Source organism: Balaenoptera acutorostrata, chromosome 2 (genome assembly GCF_949987535.1).
Source record: "Balaenoptera acutorostrata chromosome 2, mBalAcu1.1, whole genome shotgun sequence".
In the NCBI taxonomy this organism is placed as follows: Eukaryota; Metazoa; Chordata; class Mammalia; order Artiodactyla; family Balaenopteridae; genus Balaenoptera; species Balaenoptera acutorostrata.
The window spans coordinates 9,415,904-9,443,373 of record NC_080065.1 but is presented as its reverse complement, the minus strand read 5'-3'; the positions used below and the strand labels follow the sequence as shown (position 1 = coordinate 9,443,373).

Sequence of the window (27,470 nt, the reverse complement as noted above, 5' to 3'; positions counted from 1 at the left end):
ATTCTTTATTTTAAATCTGCCATTTTACTATTTGTTTTCTATTTGTCTCGTGTCCTTTTGGTTCTGTTTCTCCCTTATTGCCGTTTTTCATTAATCTAATATTTTCATAGGACTTTTAATTTCTTCTATTGATTTTTTAGCTATACCTTTTTGTGCTTTTTAGTGATTGCTCAAGAAATAAAATATACATGATTAATTTATCAGAAGTTACTTAGCATTAATATTGCGTCACTTGGAAATACATAAGGTCCTGACAACAATATAATCCCGCTCTTCTCTGCATCTTAATTCTTAGTGTAGTTATTATTTTTGCATTAAATGATCAGCAGTCTTTTAGAAAAAATAATACATTATAAGGGTACAGTCTTTTATACTCTTACATATTAAGCATATTCTGCTCTTCATTCCCTCCTGTAGATTTAAGTTTGCCTCTGGTATCATTTCAGTTCAGCTTGAAGAACTTCCATTAGCACTCCTTATACTATAGGTTTGCTGGTGATGAATTCCTCTAGCTTTCTTTCATTTGCAAAATGTCTTTCATCTCATTTTTAAAAAAAGGAATATTTAAAAAAAAAAAAAAAAAAAAAAGGAATATTTTTACTGAATATTTAATTCAGGATTGACTATGCATATATCAGTGGTTCTGATAAGAAGTCAGCCAATATTTCCATCACTGATGCCTTGTATGAAATGTCTTTTTTCCTCTGGCTTCATTTACAGTTTTTTTTTTTTCCTTCTTTTTTTCTTTGGCTTCAACAGTTTGAGTATAATACACCACATGTAGTGTTATTTATATTTATTCTCCTTGCTGTTCACAGAGGTTCTTGCCTTTGGAGGCTAATGTATTTCAACAAATTTGGGAAAATTCATCACCAAGTGTGCTGGTAATTTCCTGTTTGTTTTCAAACACTTTTCCATTCCATCTCCTACAAACTCCATTTTCCAGACTATTTGCCAACTGGTTCTAACAAGGTTTGGCCAATGGGAAGTAGCGGGGAATGACTGGAAGGGGGGAAGGAGGAAGCATGGGTATCTCTCCTTACTCTCTACGTAGCAGTCATTCTCTGAATGGGCTGCAACTCCTGCTGTCTCTGAGGTTGCAGATCCCTGTCGGGGAAGAATCCTGCCTGGGCATGGCTCTAGCCTCTGCAGGCAGGTCCAGGACCCTGCATTCCTGGTGACATCACGTCCCTCCTGTGTCCTTTCAAACCTAGGGTGGCAGCAGATTCCTCCCTTGCGCACCTCTTGGTTGCTTTCATCCCCTGTTTGGTTTCTCAGCTTTCCCCTCATTCTGTAAGCACTTCACTTTATTAAATTCCCATGGTGAAATACCTGAGGCCATTTCTGTTTTCTTTACAGGACTCTAATCCATTAACTCAAGTTTTTTTTCTAGGCACTATGGTAGCATTAGTGGTTAGATGGAAACTTAGGAATAATTAAAATCAGTTACTTCAACTTTCTTCCTTTTTCCTTTGAAAAAGAGCCAACCATTCAGTTTTAATTAGAAGTATGGAGACAATATCTACATATTCCATAGGATATGCCATAGCTGAATTTCCTTACGAATGGATAAGTGATAATGGATTATACTGGCCTTTAACTACACAAATCTCAACAGATTTAATGACCATTATCATGGTTTAATCTATGTTCAAATCACATGACTTATTTTGTGAATCAGAATTTAAATAAAAGATTCATGTACTATAGTGAGTTTCATAGGCTCTTGTTTCCTAAAGTGCATTTCAATGTTTGCTTTTAGGAATAATTATTCCACCATGAAGATGCTTGATAGAAATCCTGGACATTCTGGAATTGGGTCAAACAGCTATATTAGAGCCCAAGAAAACAATAAGGGTGTTAAAATTTGACTCCCACATTTTATAATAATCCACTGGATACAGTGAACAGTATCTGGTGATTTTTTTCCTTAATGTATCTGATGACCCCTACTTTGCTTCTTCTCAAACGTCAGAATCCATTAAAGGGGGACGAGAGGTTGATAAGGGAAAACAGTGGTCCTGATACAATGAACTATCTGCGTTTTGGTAGAATGGATGACAAATGCTCATTAAAGCAGGAATGAGTATTCTTAAAAGTATGTTATGACACTAACTACCAAACGTGACTCAATAAGAAATAGAAAATCTGAATAGGCCTATAGAAGTAAAGAAATTGAATTAGTAATTAAAAAACAAAACAAAAATAAAAACTACTCACAAAAAAAAGCTCATGCACAGATGGCTTCATTGGTGAGTTCAACAAAACACTTAAGGAAGGATTAATACCACTTTTTCACAAACTCATCCAGAAAATAAAGGGGATGGAACAGTTACTAAGTGGTTCTATGAGGCCAGTATCACTTTGATACTAATACCAGATGAGGACAGCACAAGAAAACGAAACTAGAGACCAGTATCTCTTATGAATATAGATACAAAAATCCTTGTCAAAATATTAGCAAACTGAATCTAGTCACATATAAAAAGGATTATATACCATGACCAAGTGGGATTTATCTGAGAAAGGCAAGGTTGGTTTAATATCTGAAAATCAATGTGATACACTGTATTAATAGAATAAAGGAAAGAAAACCCACATGATCATCTCAATAGCTCACTATAACAAAGTCCAACAGCCTTTTATTATAAAAACACTCAACAGACTATAATCAAAGGGATTTCCTTTATCCTGATAAAAGGCATCTTTGAAAAACACACAGGTAACATCATACTTAACAATGAAAGACTGGATGCTTTCCTCCCAAGATTGTACGTGTGCCGTGGCTACTTCTATGGAATGTTATACTGGAGGTTCTAGCCAGGGAAATTAGGCAGGAAAATGAAATAAAAGGCATTAGATTGGAGAGGAAGAAGTACAACTACCTCTGTGTGTAGTTGATATGATCTTGTATGCAGAACATGATGTCACAGCCTGAGATCCAGACCCAGAGTGGCTCACATTCTGGGTGACCTGCACCACCGGGGTGGGCTGTCCAGTGCTCCAGTCCAGACATTGACATTCTTGTCTGGTTGAATGTAACTTTCACCCCAGAGAACAAGAACTACCCTAAGGCAAAGTCATGGTTGGTCAAAAGCTCTTAAATATAACCATTTATCCTGCCTGTTCTATCAAAAGCGTGTTCAGGCTCATTAAGCATACCAAGTTGTTTGTGTAATGCAATCAATTTTAATTAACATTCTGGTTGCAAACCTTTTTTTTTTATTTTATTTTAAACAAACAGGCATAATTGATTTATATACTCACTGAAAAGCAAACTTGACTCTCCCCTGTCAGGAGGCAAGAAAAATTACACTTCTTAGTGATAATTTTTGACTTGGGCACTTTAATCCAGTGTATTGTTACGGTATATGGAAAAGGCTGATTTGAGACAAGGTCTTTGTTCCTTTTGGTTTTTTGCCAGTTAGTTTATTGTTTACCGGTGGTCCTGATGGAGATGAGGATGCACTTTTGCTGACAGGAAAAATTCGGCAGAGAGATACATCCTTCCCCCAAAGTCTAAGAGTTATATTAATTATAAACCATTTCTATGGGCAAATAACGGTGTCTTTCTCTGGAATTCTGTTTAATGTGATGACTTTCATATCCCTTCTCCCTCTGTGCCCTCAGCTTGCTCCCCCCTGAGAATGATGCGGATTCTCTCATAGAAGCTCTGTTCACGTCTGTTACATGGTATTTAGCAAGGATAATAAGAACCAAAGGAAAAAAAACTTTTCTTTAACTATACGTTAGCATGAAATAATAAAAATCCTCCCCTCTTTAAGTGATAGGTGATAGAACCTCAAAATGAAAGGTTCTTTGTTAAAAGAAAGAATCAAAGAATGAAAAGGAGAAAAGGCATTTAAATATTCGTCACCATTACAGATTATTGCAGCCTTTCTCCGATAATAGGACTTAGCAGCTTTGAGATGTTCCGCCCACTTGAAAGTCCTGTGAGGCTGGAAAGGGAAAAGGAGTTACATTTGGCAGAGTTAAGAGCTTCCACTCCATGCCAACAATAAGGGCTGAAGACCTGAATTTTCCAAAGGTCCGCGGCGTTCTCTTTCTACACTCACTCCTTAGGTGAGCTCATCACCTCCCAGGGATATAAATACTACCTATGCGCTGATTCTTCCAAATTATGACTCCAGCCCTGACTCCTTCCATGAACCGCCGGCTCACATACACCCTCCCCTCCCCACCATGAAGCCCCACCACCTGGACACTTAATATGCACACACATGCCTCTGATGCTCAGAGCTGAGCCTTTCATTCCATGCTCCTCTCTGACTTGTTCCTTCCCCTGGAGTCTCCCTCTCTAAATGGCTGCCCAATTTTTCCATTTGCTCAGGCCAAAAACAAAAAACAAAAAACCCCCACAGAACTTAGCTTTCTCTTATTCTTCATCTCCAATCTAATAGCAAGACTTTCCTCATCACTCTTCATAACACATCTCAGAATTTGATCACTTTTTACACCTCCACTGCTACTCAACTGCAAACCATCATTGTCCTTGGTCTTCCTATTCCCACCCTCTCCCTCTTCCGGAACAGCAAGAACAATACCCCAAGCACAGCAACAGCATGTCCTCAGCTGAGAACCTTCCAGGGCTTCTCATCACACTCAGCATTCAATCCAAAGTTCTCCAGTAGCCTGTGAAGGTCACCACGACCTGCCCGTCTCACTGCTCCTGTGATCCCATCTCCATACTCTCTCAGGGCTCACTCTGCTCCTGCCATCCTGCCTCCTTGCTGGTCCTTGAACACACCTGTGACTTCCATCATCTAGAATGTTCTTCTGCCAGATATCCACGTAATTCTCATTTCAATTCATTCAGACTTCTCTTCAATATCACTCAATCAGTGACACCTTCCCTGACAGCCCTCATCTGAATTACCACCTTCCCTCACTCTATAGTAGCCTACTCTTTTAATTTTTCTTAAAGCTTATTACAACTGAATTAATATGTATTTGTTTATTACATTAGTGTTGTGCCTCCTAATAGAATGTAAGCTGTAGGAGAGAAAGGACTTTTGGGGGGTTACTTACTGCTGCTTTCCCAGCATCTCGAACTATGCTTGGTATATGGTAGCTTGATAAACAGCTGTAGAAGTGATTCCACAAATGATGGACAGAATGTATGTATAAATTTCTCTTATGAATTTCTATTTTTATTACAAATGCTCAGAATATTGCCCAGATACAAAGCAAAAGTATAATGGCCTGTTTCATTGAGTAAAAACACATTCAGCTCCCTTTTTATTGTATTGTCCTTCAAATCTTACTGTATCAGTGACATATAGGTAACCACAACTAAAATCACCTTTCATTCCTGGAGAGATTACTGGTTTTCATGAAATCCATCTTTTCCTGATAATAGAATTTTCAGATGGGCACCCTGTTACACAGACTAAAGGCTGCACATTCCAGCCTCCCTTGCAGCTAGGTTTGCACATGGGACTAAGATCTCAGTCTTGAGTTATAGACCAAAGTATCATGAGGTAGTTTCTTGGAGGTGTCCGCAGAGACGGCAGTTATAAATGCTTTTGTCCTCTGCTTCTGGGTCTGTTCCTCCGTCTTGTTGCTCAGAATGTGGGTGCTGCCATCTTAGAAATGAAGATGAGGACCAAACTAGAGGGAAAGCAGAGCTGTGTGCTGGAGGGACCCAGGGCTCCCAAGGAATCTGAGGGACCTCGGGCCTTTGATTATGGGGAAGGAACAAAACTTCTAACTTATATTCAAGCTACTAACTGTGAGGCATTTCCTTACTTTCAGATGACCTGAATCCAGAGTTGAATATTGTTCATCTCAGTAAAAGGTACCTGGCTCATTTATCTTGGACAGTGAGAATTATCTTGCTTCATTTTTTGCTTCCCTTCCCTTCTCTTCCTTTCCCGTCTCTTCTCTTCCTTCTTTATTTTTTTGCTTTGCCCAAAGATTCACATCCACTGCATCAAGGTACGCAGGGAGCAAATTACCTTCATGGTATCCAATATGGGGGCCAACCAATTTGGTTGCCCACCAAAGCAAACTGCCTTCACAAAAGTTGTTCTCCATCATTTCTGTTTAGAAAACCAAGCCTTCTTTCAATGGACATGAACGATTCTACCATTAAACTTTCTCCTATTTTTTTTTCCCTTTTTGAAGATAACAAAATAAAAGCAACTCTTTTGAAATGATTATTAAATCATTAATGAGCATTGATTATTAACATGAGTAATAGAATGCGTATTAAAGAATCTCAGTGGAAATAATAGTTCTAAGGCATTTAATATTGTAATTTGCTATTAATTTTCCTTAAGGAAAATGTTATTATTCTTAATTTTGCTTGGGTAATGAAACATATGATATCTCACTGAACTTTATTAGAAAAAATCATTCTTATTTTAATTATTGCCATGAATGGTTTAACATAATCTATTTAGTTTGGCAGACAATATGAATGAAACTACTAAAAAATGTAAAGATTCATGCTGGCTCATTTCTGGTCTTTGAAGGTAGCTCACATTTCTGATAAAGTTATAGTACAAGGCTGACAGAAGTGAGAGAACAACTCCAAAAAGAGGAGCCAACTAATAATTTAATTACATCTGCTCAAATCCTGAGACTAGAGCCAGATTTGAAAATTATGGGCCCAAAAGGGACGATGTAAGGCCCCCTTTCAGGGAAACACTTCCCCTTTCTGGTCCTTTCAAGGTCATAAGTTCCTCCTTAGTTATTCATTCACTCACTACTTATTCATTTACTCACTCATTTAATCATTTCTCTCCTTCCCCGCCACCCCCCCCAAAACATGAAGCAGTTTACCAAAAGAACAAACAAAATAAAACTGTAATTCAGCATATTTAAAAACAAGCGAGGGCATACTAGAAAAAGTGAGAAGCACCATTATCTCAATAAACATGCTTCATAAAATATAACAGAATTATTATTTTTAAATGGATGCACTCAGAGCAAGGAAGAGAACACACGAGACACACAAGAGGGTATTCAAAGCAGAATGCCAAGAGGCACTGATGCTAAATGGCCCGGGAGGGACCAGGGGCTGATACATGCCATGGAGTGAATGTGAGATTTAATGTCAGTACAAGGTTGGTGATGCTCACAGGACTTTCTCAATGGAAAACGAGAATTGAGCTCTTGAATAAAGTCAGAAGGCATAAAGGGCTGTCCTATCAGGAAACAGGAAACATAAAAACTATGCCCAACAGCCTAGTAATTTTCAGGGATGCCAAGTATCTATGTAGGGTCATAAGTGGAAAAGGAATAATCTTTGACAACTGAGATCCCCAATCCTGATCCACGTTAAGGGGCTAATCAAACTCACATGACTTAAGTATTTTTAAAAAATACTGTGGCTTGAATTGGTGAACCCCAGAGGTCCTGGCAGAGATACAGTGAAAACTATATCATAGTGATGCCTTCAGAACTCAGAACACATGAGATCACCATGGACCTAAACTCTTGCGTTGATGAACTCAGTTGAAATTACAGATAACACAAGGAGACACATGACCACGAAAGAGACAATAGTGAAAGTAAATAACAGAATTCATGCACTTATGAACCATAAATAACAGAAGGAAACAAGTGATATTTTCATACAACATGTTTGAAATCTGAAAATAAATGGAAAAAAATAAAAAGCATAGGCAAAATAGAGAATTATAAGAAAAACTCAGATAAAAAGTAGACTTCTTAGATATGAAAAAGTGATCTTTGAAATTATAAACTCATTGTGGATGAGGAATTCACCAGAATGCAGCACAAAGAATTAAAGAGGTGGAAACTTTGAGGAAAAATTACAGGACCTGGAGCACAGAATGAACAGCACAATGTACAATTAATAAGAGTTCTAGGAGGAAAGGACAGAGAAAAGAGAGAAGCAATATGTGAGGTGAAACAGGCAGTCAATTGCTAAGAACTAAGCAAAGACAAGAATCCTCAGACTGAAAAAAAATCACAACTAGTCATGTAGGGAAATAAGAACAAGTGCATATCTAGAAACAATATAGTAAAAATCCGGGGCCCCCCCCACCAAAAAATAAAAAGCTGAAAAGCATACAAATAGGAAAGACCGATTACTTACAAAGGAATGTAATGGGATTGACAGAAGACATTTCCTTAGCAACAACAGAAGCTGAAATTCAATGTAATAATATCATCAAAATACTAAGGGAAAATAAGAATTTTACACCCAAACTATTATTCAAGGGCAAATTGAAATAAAGCAGCTAAAGATATTTTAATACAAACAAAAAAAGGAGCTATTGCTACTCACAGATACTAACTAAAAGAACTAATAAATGATACACATCATCAAGAAGGAGAATAAACTTGTAGGAAGAAATAATTTTTACAAAACACTGATGAACAAATAAAATGATAAAGAATGTAAGTCTTAATAAATATTGACTGTAATTACCATCTGGAACTAAAATCCTAAGAAATAATTACATAGAAGAGACATAATGATTAACTTTATAATTTATTAAATTAAGAATATGTGTTAAAATTTCAATGGTAATCATTGAAAGAAAATATATAGGATCCCCCTTCTATCCCCCCTGCTCTATATATATAGTAAAGGAAAAATAAGAATAAAGAAAACTTGATCAATCCTTTAGAGGTTAAGAAGATGGGAGATTTGGGGCATGGGGAAAACCAAAGAAAAGCAAAGTAAATGAAACATAAAATAAGAGAGTAGAAGTGGGTCCACACGCATCAATAAAAGAATCAAAATACAAATGGAATAAAGTCACATTAATATACAAAAAGATATCAGATTGAATAAACAAAACAACCCCGTAACAATAGATACTGTTTACAGGAAGCATACCCAACCAATAATGTCCCCAAGAGCACAGAAACTTATATATAGTCAGTATGACACAGGCTCAACATTTGTGACATCTGGATTGTGTGCAAATGCATATTTATTATACTATGCTCTGTACTTTTCTGTATCTTTGAAATATTTCAGAGCAAGAATTTTTAAAAAGAAAAAAAGAAAAATTAGGACATCAACGTGAAAGAAAAATGAAGGAAAAAGACTATACTATACTACACTATACTACACTATACTATACTATACTATACTATACTATACTATACTGTGAGGCCGGTATAGAAAGTGCAGGTCTAAAGTCTCCATGAAAGGCATCCGGCATCCGCAGACCTTACTCTGCACCTTCTAACTGCCAACACAGAAAGGGAAATGTGACCCGTACCTATTTCACAACACTCATGCTCAAAATCCAACTTGTTGCTCAAGAGAAACACAATAATTGGTAATGATGCCCGAGGGAATGAACTTCGATGGGTTCCCGTAAAACAACACAACAGAAAAGAGACAAAAAAATAAAAGCGAAGACAGAAAAGACACCAACTTGATTTTTTTTAAAGTGTAATTCCATGGAATGTTTTTCCTGGTCCCCAGAAGTCCTTTTGTCTTCTTTGGCATTGTCTTTTATACCGCTCTGGTCACTTTCTCCCCTCCCAAACAGTAGGTGATAAACCCTGTCTTAATTGTGATGTAGAAAATATGAAAATACTCATCCAATAGGAAGATGTAGAAAAATGAATGAAATGTCTCTACTTTAGAGTATAAATAAGGGCTCATTCCCCTTGGTAACACTTGTTTCAACTACATCACTTTTTACATGCCCTTCGGCTTTACTATTCAAAAAGCCTTGTCTGTGCAGGAACAGCTGTTTCTCTCCTGCACCATGTGGCAGAGGCCTGGAACTTAGAAGAAGCTTAATTGTTATCATTTTTTTTTTTTCATTGGAAAACTGACAGGTTGACCTTGGCAAAGTTCACTGAAGACTGTGTAAGTCTAGAGGAAGAACTCATTTGGCAAATGTATTTCAATGCTCATTTATGGGGGGAAAGGGGAGGAAGGGGGTGGCCAGTGGGAACCTCTTCTAAAAGGGGGCAGATAGCTTTGGGATTGTACATGTATGAATAATACAATCACTTGTTATTAATCTTTAAATGCCTTGGTATTGGCTAGTTGTCCAGAAGAACATCCTTTGGGGTATGGAGGGAAAGGCAGACCATTTCTTTCTAGTTTGCTCAGCATCTTCATGAGACAAACTGGAACCCAGCCTCAGCAATTCAGGTTGCCCACAAATGCTGGCTGCACCGCTGAAGTTAAATGCAATAATACAACTAACTCCAACTAGATTGAAAATGGTTGCTGTGGCCTTTACAAAAGATGTAATGATGAGTGGAAAGAAATTTTTTCTTAAATTTCTTTCTTATCCTCAATTATTAAAAGAAGGACAAGCATTTTCTTTTAGATTGTATGATGAGAAAGAATCAGTTTCTTTAAAGAAAGTCAGTTGACTTACATTCCACTCCTTAATAAGGTGTAAGAGAACGCCTACCTAGGAATCATGGAGTGATTGGGTTTTCACCAGTAGGAGGAAAAATGCGAAAGTGTGAAATCTGGTTACCCAGTTCTCTGTATCCAGGTCTCTCCTGGGAGGGGCGAGCTGGAGAGGGGCTCATAACACTCAGAGACGGCAGAGAGGGTGGGCTTCAGGGAGAAGAACACGAAATCAGAATGAAGGGGTGGGCAAAGTAAGCCCAGAGCAGGTTTTGTCCTTTCAATACATAATAATGTTGTTTGTTTATCAGAAACAACATCTGGTGATTTTGCTCTTTCTGGGTAAACTTATTGGGTTACATTTCTTAGACATGAGCATCAGAATAATACGGAAATCAAAGTAAAATGGTTAAATTTATTTTTTTTTAAATCCCTAGAAGGTCAATCAACATGTCCACTTGGAAAATTCAAAATTACTAAAACTGAGTAAGACACGGGGGCCACTTAGCTTCACAGAGCCTGAAATCACCTCCCCTGCCCAGCGTCCTCTCCCCACCCTGCCTGCCGCCAGCCCGTGTTACATAAGCGCTCTGTTGGAAACTGTGCATCCTCTCGTGACCCTTAGTATAACTGAGTCCAGCAGAAATACACACCCAGTGAGAATCACAACGTAGAACCGTATGTACTTACTTGGGTAAGACCAGGATCTGCACGATGAAGATGCAGAAGAATATGAGGCAAGCGCAGGTCACGTAATACTTGAAGGCTGGCAGTGCAGTGGCTCGGTACTAAGGCGAGAAAAGAAACCAGGAATGACAAGTTGTCTGAGAAAAGGGCTGAAACAGTCATCCAGCAGGTACATCTAACTGTACCTGGTTCATACATCACACTCGTCACCTGCAGACTGTGGAAAAAAACCACCTAAGGACAATGGCTGTTCCCCTCTGGCAACGAGAGCTCCCTCCCTCCAAATGAGCTGTGAAAGGGTGACTTCAAAGACCATGACTTTTGTGAGTCGACCTGTTCAGAAACCCATGGAGAGGCAATCGAATCCCTCCAGCAGGGAGACAGAGCACCTGGCCAGAAAGACGAGTGAGTGAACTGAATGGACCCACGAAGTGTGCAGGTGTCCTGCTTCCCTTGTGGGTCTGAGGTCCGAGATCGCTTGCGGAAAGCAACTGACTTTTCACATAGCCATATTTTACTTTTGAAGAATACTGAGGAAATGCAATATTCTCGTTTTATTTATTTGTTTTAGCATTTTATTTTATTATTGAGAGGTGGTGAGCGAAATTATAAGACAGAAGACCAGCAGGCTCTGTCCTGTATGAACATCTGTTTGCCTGTCCGGGTCTGGCTGTTGGACTCTTTCTACTTGCCCAGCATAATCAGCAGTTTCATACGGCTTGCCATAACATCCAGGATCATAAACTGACCAGTGTAGCTGCCCGCCTGGGGCTGCCCATCTTGGCTTCTGCAGGAAAAGCCGGCCAACGCTGCACTCGTGACGGTAACAGTCTGCCACATGTCCCCTTGACTCTGGTGATGGTGTGCCCGGCACTCTCAAGGCTTTCTGCGCACTAACTCATGTAATCCTCACAACAACTGCGTGAGGCAGGAACTACTGCTGTCTCTGGTTTTGGATGAAAAAAACTTTGGACCAGAACAACTGATTAACGTTCTTAGAAACACACAGCACCTGGTGCAACCAGAATCTTCACCTCGCCGGACTGGCTCCCGAACCCAGGCTTCCAACCACGAGGTACTATTGCCTCTCAAACAAGGGTTCTATGATAACATTAAAGGAAATAAAGTTTTTGTGGCAATGCTATTGAAGCCCCCTGACAATGCTGGCAGGTTGCATGAGTGTATCTGCACAAACTGTGTCCCAAGTTGTGGGAAGTTAGGTATGTATTTCTCGGGTTTAGCCTCTGGGATTTTGGTGCAGATGATGGACCTCTGGGTGGTCTGGTTTCTCTTCCTCTATGTCTTGCTGCCTTTTACCCCTCCTGCTGGCCCAAAGAGCAGGTTGGGCATAGGAGGACAAAAAGTGAGCTTAAATCTCAATGCTGTCTAAAGTCTGCCTCAAAGTCGGTCTCTGCATATATGTACGCATGGGGAACGTCAGCAAAAGCAGCATGTTTTAATAATGATCATTTTCTGTTTACTAGAATATTTCTTTGGTGACTTTTGTGACTTCATAGCCAGGATAATTTACAATGCTGATGAAGAAGCTCTGCTAGTGTAATTGCTGAAATGTGATTATATTTTATGCACTCAGTTATGTCTTTATTTTCCATGCTTTGTGCAGAGACATGACTTGGAATTTCCTTGTGGTATTAATCAAGGAAAAGGACTTCTATCAGGAAGGAAATAATTTAACATTTAAACAGTAAGTAGTCGTTAGTGTCTAAGTTGTTCAATAATAATAATAATAAATTGTATCAAACATCAATTTGGTAAACTCTCTGCAGTCAAAGTCCCTAACTTAGAGACAGAAAATTGATCTTCTTGATCACTAACTAGTACAAAAGAAAGCTTTGGTGTAATTGTAAAATCCAACCTTGATGAGTTTTGGAAAGAATTTTGATATTTTCTACGTCCATTCAATATGCATAAAACAATGAACTGGATTTTCTCAACAGAGTTTTAATACCTGTGCTGTGACTGTTGCCATTAACATAGTAGCTTTTGTTCAAACTAAGACTATAATTATACGGTTAGATGGTGCAAATTACCTCTAATCTGCTCTTTTTCTAGATCAACACGAAAAAAAAGGCAAATGAATAAGGCCAACCCAGAACACTTGTCCTTTCTGCAGTAATTACTTAATCCATTTCAGCAAATCCTGGTTAAGCTTGACATGTACAAATTAAATGTCTGGTTATTTATTCGTGCCTGAAATGGCTCTACTTTAGGAGTTAAAATGTGAAAGTATTTAGATGCAAAAAAACTTAAAAGTTTCTAATTCTCCCAAACAGGGGTTGAATGTAAATCTCACATTTTTATCAAAAAGTTAAAATAATTTGTGTAAAGACACTGTAAATTTGTCAGAAAGGATTTTGCTTTCTTTTAAAAACTTTTCTAAGAAAATTTCTCACTGAGAAAGCAAGATATTAACTTCTTCCTTTTCCCTTAGCTCCACATCACACAGACATCATTTACTAACAGGAGTGTTGAAAGAGGTGACTCGCCAAAGACAGAAACCTGGTAACCAGAAATGTGGTAAAACAATGTATGCCTGGAATGACCACAGGAAAAGCTAGAAAGAAATCGGATATGGTTAGAGGCAGTTTAAATGTTACATGTAAAATGCTATGAATACAATTTCATGATGGAATTTTAAAAAAACTAGTATTTTGGAAAAACGATTGATTTTGAAGAAAAATATAGCTTACTTCTTTTTCTAGTATTTTATTGTAGAAAAGCAATGAGATTCTCTGAATGTCTTCAGACTTGAGCCACTGCCTGGAAACGAAAAGGATAGACACATCATAAAACCAAACCTCCAACCAAACACCTGGAACTATTTTTTAAAAATGACTTGCGTTCTTCTTTCTTCATAATGCCAAACATGGAATCTAGGTTTGTTAACAGGATATGCAAATATAATATGCTTATTCACACATTGCCCACCTTGAAAATTCTATATTACAAACCAACTGTCAAACCAAGTTGAAACTCAAGTTATCCAACTTAAATAATTAGGGAGATAAGTCATCAAAAGGACTCAAGTACGTCAATAAATTTATTCCCTGATGTCTTACTGAAACCACATGGTACTTTCATCTCCTAAAGGATCTGGTTCAGGGAGAAGCACCATTTTTCTTAGCTTATAGCAAGCAACATGTCACAGAGCGTCAGAAATATTTAGAGTGGCTTCCAGATGCAGGCAAGAAGATTTTACTCCTTTCACACTTACTAAAAATACTTTCATTGTCATGTTTTTCATTTCTATAAAGTAAAAAAAAAAAGTCATGCTTGAATAGAGATTTCAAAAAATGGGTACAAATACTAATATAAGAAGCAATCAGGTCAGACCACTAACATAGTACGTCGATGCCAACATAAACACACACATACATAATACATATATATCTCTCAGACGTTGAAAAATAAAAGGCATATGGAAGTAACATTCTCACACGTTGATTGACTTTCAGAAATCTGTTTTGGGAAAGCAGTTGAGATAGAGAAAGACCTTAAAGACAAAACCCTTCTTCACTAGAACATTGTGTATAATCGCAGGTTGAACGGCCACCCTGGGTGTATGATCCAGCAAGCTGGGCATATGATGCCCGGTACACTCATACATTTTGCAATAAAATAAACACACAGTTTATGAAATAAAGCTAAGCAAACAGAGAGATAACACATTCTTATAGTCACGAGTACAGAAATGTAAGAAAAAATTGAAATCTATGCATCAAGAAAAATACCTAGAAATAAATACGAACAAAATAAATTACCATCTAGGTTAAGTCATTACACTGAGGAATTTTTATTTCTACTTTCTGATTTTTTAAAAATAAAGACTTTTATAATGAAAATATATAATTATCTGAATAGCATATGTATATGCATGTAGTATTTATGCATAAATGCCTGCATATTTATGTATATATTTCCAAGTGTATATAACTATATATCTACATCTACATTTATATCTATACTTATATATCTGTATATAGGCAGAGAGAGTACATATATATATATACTTCTAGAGATAAAATGTTATACCTGTGAAAACAACGATCAATGCCCAAGAATTCCTAAATATAGTACTTTTCCAACCCATTGGTCATATCTCTATGGATTTTGACCACCTGCAACATATTTGGGAGATAAAGACAAATGGGGAAGGCCTTTGACGATCCAGGAATAAAGACCAAGTGAACTGTCACACATTATCCCATAATCAACAGGGACAGTCATCTCCTGATTTCAGACTCAGGTCGAAATGTACACTGAGGTTTCACATCAGGGTTGACCCAGTTAACCCAGGAGACCGGCACAGTTGAGGAGGAACATCTCCAGGGCTACCTGGACAGCCGTGTGCCTGGAACATCTGGACAGTTCTGAAGACGCTCACAGCACACGCACCATGATGAACTTGAGTTTCCCAGGAGACTAAACCACAGACAGTGCAATTTCAACTGTGGCCCAGAAGTCAGTCATGTATTCTAGAATGACTGCCATTAAAAGTGAGAACTTTAAAAATACTTTTGGATTCAAGGTTATAAGCTTTAGGTATCAGGAAAATAATTTTTTTTTGATATTATGACTGCCCCAGCTGCAGAGATAGGTTATTGTTCTGTTTTATGGCACTAGTTGGAGGAATCAAAGGTTGGTTAATATTAGAAGGAGCAGAAAATAAAATGTAAGATAAATTTTAACTATACTCATTTTTTAGAACTGTGTATTCATTATGGATATCCTATGAATAATGTATGCCAGTAACTTATTAAACAGTTTTTTTCTTTATTACGGATGAAATTTCTATTTAAAAAATGCTCCTGGATAATATAAGCTTGGAAATAAAATACGAGCAAAATTTATAAAGTGGAGATAAAACCAGTTCCTCATTGGTTAGTGGGGCCCGATGTTTCTAGGTTTTAGTTACCTGTCTGTCTTGCAGGTAGACAGGAAGCACTCAAGACAAAGTCTGCCTTTCTTTGTGTCCCCAACACCTAACACAGGTTCATAAGACTTGATCCCTGGACGGATGCTTGGGGAAATGACTGAATTCCAATGCTGGTTCAAGGTATTTGCTCATAAGAATCTTGGCTGCAAGCAGAGTTGCTGTACAACTAATTAGCCATAAGGCCGTTTTGCCATAATAGATAAAATAGCTGTTGATTCACAGTTTTGGATTCATTACACTAGAAAATGATAATATATCAATCTTTGCACATCCTTCAGTGAGCAGTCATCTCTCCCACCCACCAAAACCAACAGTTTACCAAACTATGGCAAATATATAAAAGGCAGCTAGTAATTGACAATAGTCATCGAGAGCATTAATCATTGGCTCTTTAGCTGATCTAGATACAACAGCTTGTTCTCTCCTGCCGTCTCTACCAAATTTATCATGCAGTAGTAGAAGCTGGAGACAAAAGGAGAATCCAGGTCCTATCCTCCCCAAAAAGAAATGGTTGTATAATTCTTGATGAGTATACATTTCTTTTTAAAAATTTTAAAATTTATTTTATTTATTTTTTTAACATCTTTATTGGAGTATAATTGCTTTACAATGGTGTGTTAGTTTCTGCTTTATAACAAAGTGAATCAGCTATACATATACATATATCCCCATATCTCCTCCCTCTTGTGTCTCCCTCCCACCCTCCCTATCTCACCCCTCTAGGTGGTCACAAAGCACTGAGCTGATCTCCCTGTGCTATGCAGCTGCTTCCCACTAGCTATCTGTTTTACATTTGGTAGTGTATATATGTCCATGCCACTCTCTCACTTTGTCCCAGCTTACCCTTCCCCCTCCCCGTGTCCCCAAGTCCATTCTCTACGTCTGCATCTTTATTCCTGCCCTGCCACTAGGTTCTTCAGAACCATTTTTTTTTTTTTTTAGATTCCATATATAAATGTTAGCATACGGTATTTGTTTTTCTCTTTCTGACTGACTTCACTCTGTATGACAGACTCTAGGTCCATCTACCTCACTACAAATAACTCAATTTCGTTTCTCTTTATGGCTGAGTAATATTCCATTGTATATATGTGCCACATCTTCTTTATCCATTCATCTGTCGATGGACATGGTGAATTTTTTTGCCATTTGATAGTGAAGATCATGAAATAGACAGAATTGTGGTATTTGGCACAGAATTTGGCTTAGATGATTTGGTGAAATATAAGGACTGGGCATGTGCTGGGACATTTCAGTATAGTCTGGATATGTGTCACCAGTGATATACGTTACACATGTTGATAAGAAATAGCAGAGTCCATCCTCTGTTCATTTTACTCCCAGGGGAATCTGCAGAGGCTTAAAGCAGATTTTTTTATATCGTAAAGAATGTATGTCTGACATTAGATCCTGAATCCTTAGTGATCGACCTTGAGAAAGAAAGTAGCATTGCTTTCTCTAAGATACACCCAAATACAACTATAACCATGTATCTACACACATTTTAAGTGCATCTAAGTAGTTTTTGCATTTTTATTTTTTGCAATCGAATCTTTCAAAATTTTGTTGCTAATGTTTCAAGATGTCCATTTCAATGTTTCTCTTTTATTTTCTTTATTTTATCTTTTATGGCAAAACTGTCTTATGCCAATTAGTCCTGAGACGAATCTCCTTGCAGCAAAGATATTTATGGTGAGACTACTGGACCCACAGTTGTCACCTGTGCCTTCCTTTTCCCACAGCAGGTCAGGTTTGGCCAAAGGCTTCTTCCTTGAAGCCACAAGTGATGGGCCCAATTCTTCCTCTTTTGTCCTCAGAGTTAAGGAGAGCACATCCTCCCCACAGGCCTCACGTCTCTGTGGGTTCTCTGAGGTGGCCTCAGTTCCCATTACTGATTCATAGGAAACTCAGAGATTTATAAATGTCATTTGGATATTTGGAGTCAGAAAGACTTGTGTGGGAAAATAAGGTCAAATATTTTGGAGAATTGGAATTACAGACAGAGACGAGGATGGAGAACGTGGGTAATATTCCCGGTCTCCTGACACTGTTCCTGACTCAAGTGGTCTCTGGCACGAAGAAAGTCAACTCCGCCCCTGCGCTACGCAAAAGAATGATTATTAATTTATACTAAGTTGTTTTTGTGCTAGGCTGAGGCCAATAAAGGAAATTCTAAACAAGATCTTGACTTGAGCTGAGAGGCAAAGTACATCCACATCCTCATGCAGAATTATTCTGGAATGTTATTGCAAAGGGGATGCTAAAATAGAGAGAAGACCACTTTCCTTGCGTTATGGACTGACTGTTCGTATCTCCCACTTCATACATTGAAGGCCTAACCTGCAGTGTGCGTATCTGGAGATGGGGCCTCCAAGGAAGTAATTAGAGTTGAATGAAGTCCTAAGGGTGGGGACCTGACTCAAGAGAATGAGTGAACTTATGAGAAGGGACACCAGAGAGCTCGCTCTTTCTCTTTTTCTGCGGAGCCCAGAGGAAAGGCCACGGGAGCACACAGCAAGGGGACTGCCTTTTGCAAGTCAAGGAGAGAGTTCTCACCCGAAACCAACCTTGCTGGCACCCTGACTCGGACTTCTAGCCTCCAGAGCTGTGAGAAAATAAATTTTTGTTGTATAAGCCACTCAGCCCGTGGCATTTTGTACGGCAGTCCCAGCTGACTAACACGCCACCTATCTACGCAGCCTTGAATCCAAAGGTCCAAGTGGCCTCAGTTGTGCACTAAGGCCCTGGGTGACCTGTGGCATTTGGGAAAGGTGGTCCATGGACCTGCAGCTGAAATAAATGATGCTGGATAGGTGGTCTCTCGGTGTGGAAGCCTGACCCTTCCCCAGCCCTGGGGTCGGCCGGTCATCCACCCATACATGCACACCACCCCACTCAGACATAGTTAAACCTGGGTCCCGTGTCCTTCATTAACTCACCAGCTCCTTTCCTGCACCCCAGAAGCCCCTGTTTCTCCCCTTTTGAACTTTTCACATTACCTCTTTCCTACTGTTTTTTTTTTCTTTTTAAACCAATCTGGAAGAACCTGACATGGCAATCTCATTCTGAATATTAACTGTACAGCACACCCCTCTATTGAGATGAATCTTACAGGAGCGCCCAGGTCCTCAAGAGAAGAATACTGCCGTGGAGGGGATGGCCTGGCCCGTCCACCCACAGGGCTTCCCCTTCCCGGCTCTGCACCTCCCGAGGGGAGAAGCTTCTGGTAATCCTCCTCGGGGCAGACCTCTGGTACACACTTTCTTCCCTCTCACCTCGCTGCCAACTAAAAACTGCCACTTGCCACCTGCCTCTACAAGGACTTTGTCACTGGCCACTGCTGTCGCTGACCTTCAACACACCTTCAAAGGGGTTCAGGGTGGAGATCATGAATGAGGCACTCTGTGCTCTGGGAAAACTGGCAGAAAAGGCCTTCAGATAGTTAAGATATTTCCAGGAGATTTTATAAGCCCAGTTTCTTGTCTCTTCTCACATCTAGAAAAGCACTAAAATCATTAATGGGCACGTCTGCTCCTCGTGACTAGGAGCAACCTTCTGCCTCAACACGTGCTGGGTTGCACGTGCCCCCCTTCACCAAGATCACGCAAACACTGACCTCCTCCCCACCTCTTCGGACAGTTCCTCAGAGCTACCTGAGAGGCTGTCTTCTGGCCTACAGTCCTCATTTTGCCCCCAGTAAAACTTAATTCACAACTCTCAGGTTGTGCATTGTTTTTCAGCTGACATCACCCACCCAGACTAAGTCAAAACCTCTGCCCTGAGCTCCGTCCTCACGGGGGCCTGGCCATCTCTGGTTTGGCTCTGCAGCATTCACTTTAGGGTCCTCCTGTCTTAAGGAATCCTCTGCACACCAGCAGGATGGAGGTGATCACACAGTCATTGGTTAGAACCATTCAGAGGGCTCACGCCCCACCCCCTCAGGCGGACTCCAAGTTGCTTTTCAGGGCATCCAACTTCCCACTCAAGCCTCTTTACCCTGAGAGCCTCCTGCAGGGGCGTCCTGTGTCCTGATTGTGCTAAAGGCTGGGAAGCACACCTCTGACCCTGGCGTGTCCTGTTGTCACACCATGACGGTTTCCCTCTCTCCCTCTTAGTTTCCTTCAAGGTTTGGCCCAGGTGTCACCTCCTCCAGAAAACTTGAGACTTTTCGTCTGTGCTGCGTTGCTCCTCTTTACCTGTCACAACCGTAGGGCATCTGTGCAGCGATCTTTCTTCCCCTCGCTCAGGGCTTGGAGGGGTAACACTAGGCCTGGGGTCTTGGTATGCATGTCTGATGGTGAGCAAATGACATTGCTCACCCTTTAACCAATGCTCGCTAAATGAGTAAAGGAATGAATACATGAAAATCTGCATATAAATCACTGTTTTATGTCAATAGCAGAAAACGACTGAATGGTACATCAAGCCTGGAGTCCCTACTGAATCCTCAAGGGGAAAATCAAATAAGATCAGGAGAACATCTTATCGAAGAACAAGAGAAGTTAATGAGTAGGGCATAACAGAATGGGAGTGAAGCTAATTAAAAAAATAGGTGCATAATAGCTTCCATTTTAAAAATTCCCCTTTTGATTTTTGAGTACAGCATGACATTTTCTTCCACTTGATTTCTGAAATGTGTTGGGAAAATTACAGCATAAGCGGTTACACCAACGTTAACCACGACTTTAGCATAAAACTACGTTAAAACACAAAGGTGCTAACCAAACATGTATTTGAGTACAAAATGATACCATACTGACAGACAATTCACAAACAACCTTGACAAAAATAAAGCAAAGCCAATGATTGTACTTGCTAATGATTCCTTTAGTAGGAACGTTCTAAAAAGTGGGCATAAAAGTAGTTTAACAAGGTAGGCGTCCTGCATGAAGACATGCTGAGGCTGATTTTATACATTCGTTTTTTATTATTACTGTTATCATTGTAATTGGCTAGACTTCGTCAAGGAACAAGATTTCTTCTCTCTTCTGCTGTATTTTATTCCAGTGGGTTACAGAGTAGTAACTGCTATTTCCTCCGGTCGAATGAATCTACATTGTGTGAAATCAGACTTCCCTGGGTTTTAGCTGCCAGTACATTAGAGGTAATCATTGTTGCTCAGTTGTGAGGTGTTGAGGCTTCAATCAGGACAGAGTTGAGACTATTTTTCACTTGGATCCTTTTTTTTTTTTTTTTTTCTCATTTGTCAGAGGTAAAGCTCTTTAATCTCAGAGCGCCCCTCCCAACTCCCGATCCCGACCCTCCACTCTCTCCCCCACACCAGGGCCAGAGAGTGAGGCCCCCTGCCCCCCACCTTGGGTGGACGAGGGCCCTTTAAGGCACCTGTGGGGGTGGGGGGAGAGGGGCGGGAGCTGATAACGTCCTGGATGCAAGGACGGGTTTGATTGGCAGGCTGTTGTGGGATGGAACCAATGAGAGGGTGTCAGACGCAGGAACAGGATCGGGCCATCCCTGAGCGGGCCAGAGGGACAATTGTCTGGACTTCGGCACCTATCTGGGCACTGCTGGTGTGCCCTGAGTGCTCTATGGCAGGTGGAAGGTTTTATCAATTTGGGGTTTACAACGGGGATTAGGCAGGTGTGCATTCAATGTGCTGGCCTATCTGAATTGCAGCTCTAGCCAGCCCTAGAGACTTTATTGTATACGTATGGAACTCCACACATACACACACCACCTACATACATACATACACTCATGCGATTCCTTCATAAGTCCTGTAAGTATTCTGAAATGCACACTTGCAAGGCACAGTCTAGAAGAGGTAGGCATTTTGCAAAGCTGTGTAACTTAATTTTGGAGGCACAGTTCCAGGTGAAAATCATTTACACTTTCCACGAGTCAACTTTCATGATAAAAATTCAATAGGTTTCCATAAAGATGAAAACTTTCGCATAAAACCTTTTCATTTGGATCTACTAAGGTTTTCACCGCAGTTTAATTCAATAAACACTTAGGGAGCATCTAATGGGTACCAGGAACCACACTGAGCTGTCTACCTCCTGCCCTTCATGAGGTCAGCCATGGCACACAAACCTAAGGAGAATTCCAAGGCCGGTGAATGTAATCATTCTGTGCAAGCCATGAAAGCCACCACATTCTTTAAATCTTGTCTCCTGCCTTTTTGGACCGTTTAAAACTACAATAGCGATTCTTGGCTTTATAGACTGAATGATATTTTGGCCTCCAAAGAATTGGTCTTCCTCCTGCTGCCTCCGTGAATTCAGATTCTAATGCTCAAGACCCTCTTCCAGGATTTAGAACACAGGTACCTCCACATTCTCTGATTTTTCGGGGTGGGGGGATGTATGCATCTTGAATAGTGTCACACGTTACAACTTAATGATTTTCCCATGTGGAATCTATTGATCTTTAAAAAATATGCTACTGAACACACTATGCTCTAATTTTCTCTCTATAATTATGTATCATGTTGTTTATCAGTAATTTACTTGGGGAGGATTAGGCAGAGTTAAAAAATTTTTAAAAGAGGAAATACTACTAACAAAAGCTATTATTAAGGACGCTTGAGGTGAAATGAATGAACTGTCTCAGAAAACTTGGCTTTGTCATGATAAGTATGACAGAGTTTGGGGGGAAATTCTTTTGGAAAATATGTCATTATTTTCAAATAATAGGATTGAAATAAGAGAGGAATGATAATTTAAAAGTACTCACTTTTGTGCATTGATTCCATCAATTGCTTGAATCATCCTTTCATTTAATTCCTCTTCAAATCTTTTCTTTTGTGACTTGGTTCTACATGAAGGAGGAAATATTTTGGGTAAGAATATTATTACTAAACTAAACAGTAAGCCTGCGTGTCTATGATGCCAAAACCTCTGTCTGATTCTGTTCACTGAATTTTTTTAAAAAAGGAAACAGTCTATGTGCAGCCTTTTCTCTATTAACATATAGCCACTCTGTGGATTGAATGAATTGGCTAGAGTTTTTGGTGCAGTAAAATGTTGCCTTACTACTCAGAATGAAATTAAAAAGCAACACTGAAAGATATGGCCTTGGTGTCTGAGATAAAAGAAATTTCTGTCCCAAGAGATGCACTAGCCCTTGAATTGTTGCCTTTATAAACTTTATTTTATGACAGAACATACTGGCTTTGGAAATTCCCTTGTAAAAATTTGGTGTGGTTGACAAAATAATCATTCCTGTTTTATGTTTTCCTTGGTCCATTTTCAAGAATTTTCAGAACTAAAGTCTTACTTGAGACACGTCAAAGCTTCATTGCATGTATTTAAATGTTCCTCAGTTTCGGAAAGCACTATTCACAGAAAACCCCACTTATATGTGCAGACCGCTCACTTGATCTTGGAAGTAAATAATCTGCAGTCATAATATAAAATGTTTTGCAAATAAATTGTGCCAAGATAAGAATGAGTTCTCCAAGGTTCATTTAACAATTAGCATGAGAATGATGTAAAGGAGAAAATCAAAATTATACCTGTGTTTAAAAGTTAAACATCTACTGCAAAGAGTATAAGCACATCTGGCCCTTCCCAAACTGGCCTGAACGAGCCTGCACCTGAGTCTGGGTGTCTGAGTCACCTAGTCCCATGGGAGTGAGCACGGGCCTTTGTCTTGTGGTTGGTTAAATTACTCACTGAATAGACCTCCTACTCTGGAATAAAAATAATACTTTTCTGAGTTTAGAACTCCCTCTCTATATAGATAAGAATAGTATTCAGTGTGCAATATCATATTTATCTGTAATTAAATCTCATGGAATTATCATTAATGAGATGGATGGGTAATCTACCTACATTATATCATTGTTTGTGGATTCACACTTTCAGGTCCTGCTTTCTGTAAACAGGCTAAGGGCAGTTTTGGTTCAAAAACAGAACGATATTAAGTGATCCACCTGTAGACACCAAGCCAATGGAATTAAGAGGTTTTAGCATGTCAAATTCCAAGCTAAATTGGAAGGCAAATTAATTTTGATCCTTCTTTTAAAAAAAGCATGGCATCTCAGCAATCATCTAGGATGGCTCATTCCCATTTATGGCTGAGGTGCTACCTTCATTTTAGACTCTTCTTTTTCTTTTTATCAGCCCTATGCCAAGTGTTGAGATTCCTGACTTCAGTTTGGCGGCTTTCTCTTTCAAAAAGTGTCTCCAAGTGTGAGAAGGAACAGTGTAGGTGCCTTGAGCTCACAAGAAAATTTAACCCTTCCATCATATGTCCAGGGTGCTAACAATGGCACTGTCGTTGTGAGTCTGTTTTAGGATTAGCTTAGATAATGCCTGTGCGGTGCTCAACACAGTAAATGTGGCACATGAAGTAGCCAATAAATGCATGTTATTATGCATCCTTTGCATTCACTAATTTTCTGGCTAACAGCTCTTAACATGTAGACAGTTTCCTTGTCTCCACAGTTTTGTGACCTCCGCTACAAAAGTGATAGGATACCCTTGGGGCTGATCATCTCCCCACGAGGAGTTCTTAATTCACCAAGCAGGGCTTTGTTCCTCAGACTTTCAACGTTTCAGCATTTTTGACCTTCCTGTCCTTGTTCCTGCCCCACCGTTGGCTTCCCCAGTACTCAGTGTCCCCAACCCCTCTTTCCAATTCCTCTCCATTCTCTCTCCTGAGCTCCTTCCCCGACCTGTCCCAGCCCCAGGCCTGGGCTGCTATATCTAAGGAGGCGTGGAAGAGGTCCTGCTTTATCTCAGATGATGCTTCACTGCCCCGTGACGCCCACTCACTGCCAGGCTGTGGGCTCAGAGAGGTTTTAGGACCTTGGCCATGTTACATAGGCAGGACGTACAGAGGAAGTCCCAGGTGAGGCTGATTTGAAAGCCGAGCTCTCTCTGGGAGGCTTGGGGCCACCAAAGATCAACCACCACGGAGGAAAGTGGAGTAGATGTGGAAGAAGCTCTTAGGAGGGCAGGCAGGACAGGAGAGCAGCTACGAACACAGGTTTTGGGGTCATAGACCCTGGGCATGACCACGGCCTCGCCTCCACAGTCACGTGACTCTGGTCATCTCCTAACCCAGCACCTTGGTTTCTTCCCTCCTAAAATGATAATGGCAATTGCATCTACCTTGGAGTAACCCTGTAGGGATGAAATTAGGTTCCCCATGTGCCTGGTGCAGATAATGATGACAGCTTCTCATCACTGTCTTTCAGACAGTGGTCATCCCCAAAGACACTGCCCACATCATACTGGCACTGCACGAGGTATTCCCCACTAGACAGATAAGAGGACACGGCACATATAAGGCGAAAGGATGTCCATGAAATTCTGTAGACAGTTGTTTGCAGATGTGCTAGTCTCTTATTGGCCTGAAGAGTCAAGCCTTCTCAAGATATGTGACGGGCCCAAAATATTTCTTAAATTACCTTAATCTCTCTTTAATTTGGCATTTGCCACTTAAAAAATAACACTTCAAAAGCCCAAGAACCCAATTTTCCTTATAACATAGGGCTCTAAGTGTTATATGTCAATGTTAAAATTTCAAATTTTACACAAAATACAAATTAGAGCTCATTACAACAAAAATAAAGTAAGATAGAGGGATCTGAAATAGTGTGCCCTAAAGATCTGGCAGGGAATGATCTAACTACTTTCAGGAAATGAGTTTTCTACAGGAATAACCTCACGTCTCTGTGGGGAAAGAAAAGCTGACTCAAGTTTTGGGCCTTTCATTAATTATCCTAACATCTTCAATAAGAAGTACTTAGCTCCCAAACCAATGCAAAAGTAAGACTCTGAGCCCCAAAGCTAGAGGAACACAGACAAGGAAAAGGGTTAGTGTCTGTCTGTGATCTTGTGAAGATGACAAAGGGACCTGCAGGCCTTTGTGGAAGCGATTTTTCTGTTTTTGAGTAGGGTGGGCTGCACTTCTTTTCACTATAGAAAGGCTGATGAGCCCTGGAGGTGGCTCTTGGAGGAGATGAGCGTTTCATTTCTTGCAGGGAGATGTTGCTGCTGTCCTGACTGGGAGGAGGGTGAGGGTGATGGGTGTGGCCCCAGAGCTGGTGGTTTCCCCTCCCCCTGCCCCCTGCCACTCTCTAGGCCAGCCTCGGATGACCTTCTTGACCTGCAGCAGCTCATGGACTGGGGGCAAGGAGCCCCCGGCCTCTCCTTGCCTCATCCTTGCCTTCAAGTGATTGAGCCTCTCTGGGCCTCAGTGTTGCCATCTGTAAAATGGTAGACTACATGGTCTGTAAAGGGCCTTCCATCCAAAAAAAAGAAAAAAAAAAGGCTGGACTTACCTTTCTTTTATTTCTAGGATTCAACCCCAGAAACATCATTTTAAGTAAGTTACTCATTTTAAGAAAGTTCAATTTTTTACTACAGATTAATATGAAGAAGAATCATTTTAAGAAAACAATTTAAAGTTCTAAAGTGTTTACTAGGCAGTGTTTTCCTTTTCCCTCTTTTAACTCTAATAAAACGACACCAATAATCCTATTTTTAGAAGCTGAAAGCAATTTAGTAGGGCTTTTCACAAGTAGTTGCTCTTTTTTCAGAAGAAGTAGACTTCAAGATTACTATAATTGATGATAATTACTTTCAGGAATAAATAAAAAACAATTAAGCCTTTAAAAAATTAGAAAGCGGAATGTATAAACATATACTATACCTTAAGGTGCGACTTTGAAAATTATGCTGACCCATTGGTACATCCTATTAAAAAAAAGAGTATTAGTTACCAAAAACATACTTTAAGAAACTTGCAGTGATAATGATGTATATTTCTTCTTCTATCATGGAAAATATCATTTAGGTAACAAATAACTACCTATGAGGAGAAAAAGAGCTTAATTATAAATGTGAAACATGATTAAAAATTCAGTTTATATTTGGAATGTTGTAATCTATAAACTCTGGATGCTGGTAGTGTCAGGATTGTGGTCTGAATTTTTAAAATTTCCATCCTGATATTTGCATATAGGATTTCAAACAATGCCTGCAGAGGACTGTTATTAAAGTTACTGTAGACAAATGATGTGAAAATGTAGTTTGGCATCAGACAAAAATTTTAAAAATGCTTTAAAGCACAAACATGATCATAAAATCTATAGTCAATCCTTATCACTGACTGGGCTGTTATGAAATGGGACTATTGGTTAAATGTGTGAAAGCGAGAATCATTGATCAAAAAGAAGAAATCTACATATGAGTGCTGGTAGTTCCTGAAAAAGGTCAATGAGAGAGAGAGACATTGGTCAGAGTTAATCAGTGGGGGGTCTCCACTGCCAAATGTTCAATAATAGGCTTAAAAACCCACAAGATTCACTTTCATACATTTAAATTAAATAAAATAATTAAAATAAAACTTGGAACAAAGTGGTTCCAGATAAACTGTTCTTTGTTGCTTTGATCTCCAAGGTTAGATCAGGAAATGTATTCAGCCTAGGGAAAGGTGAGTCTTAAAAAAATAACTGAACTCCAAGTTTTATTATATAAAGTAGAATAATGCATTATTTACCAGCTCTATCAACGTTAA

The 27,470-nt window shown here is 39.5% G+C and overlaps 1 protein-coding gene across 4 annotated transcripts in view; it reads right to left on the bottom strand.

Moving 5' to 3' along the window:
* ADCY2 (adenylate cyclase 2) overlaps positions 1 to 27,470 on the bottom strand; it is a 451,536-nt gene that overhangs the window by 90,765 nt on the left and 333,301 nt on the right. For all 4 annotated transcript variants that reach the window (XM_007191640.3, XM_057541370.1, XM_057541371.1 and 1 more), the window contains exons 11-14: positions 26,604 to 26,647; positions 22,674 to 22,754; positions 13,732 to 13,801; positions 11,024 to 11,121 (exon numbers count right to left, since the gene is read on the bottom strand). In XM_007191640.3, coding sequence (XP_007191702.1) covers positions 11,024 to 11,121; positions 13,732 to 13,801; positions 22,674 to 22,754; positions 26,604 to 26,647 — 293 coding nt within the window. The remainder of the gene's footprint in view (positions 1 to 11,023; positions 11,122 to 13,731; positions 13,802 to 22,673; positions 22,755 to 26,603; positions 26,648 to 27,470) is intronic.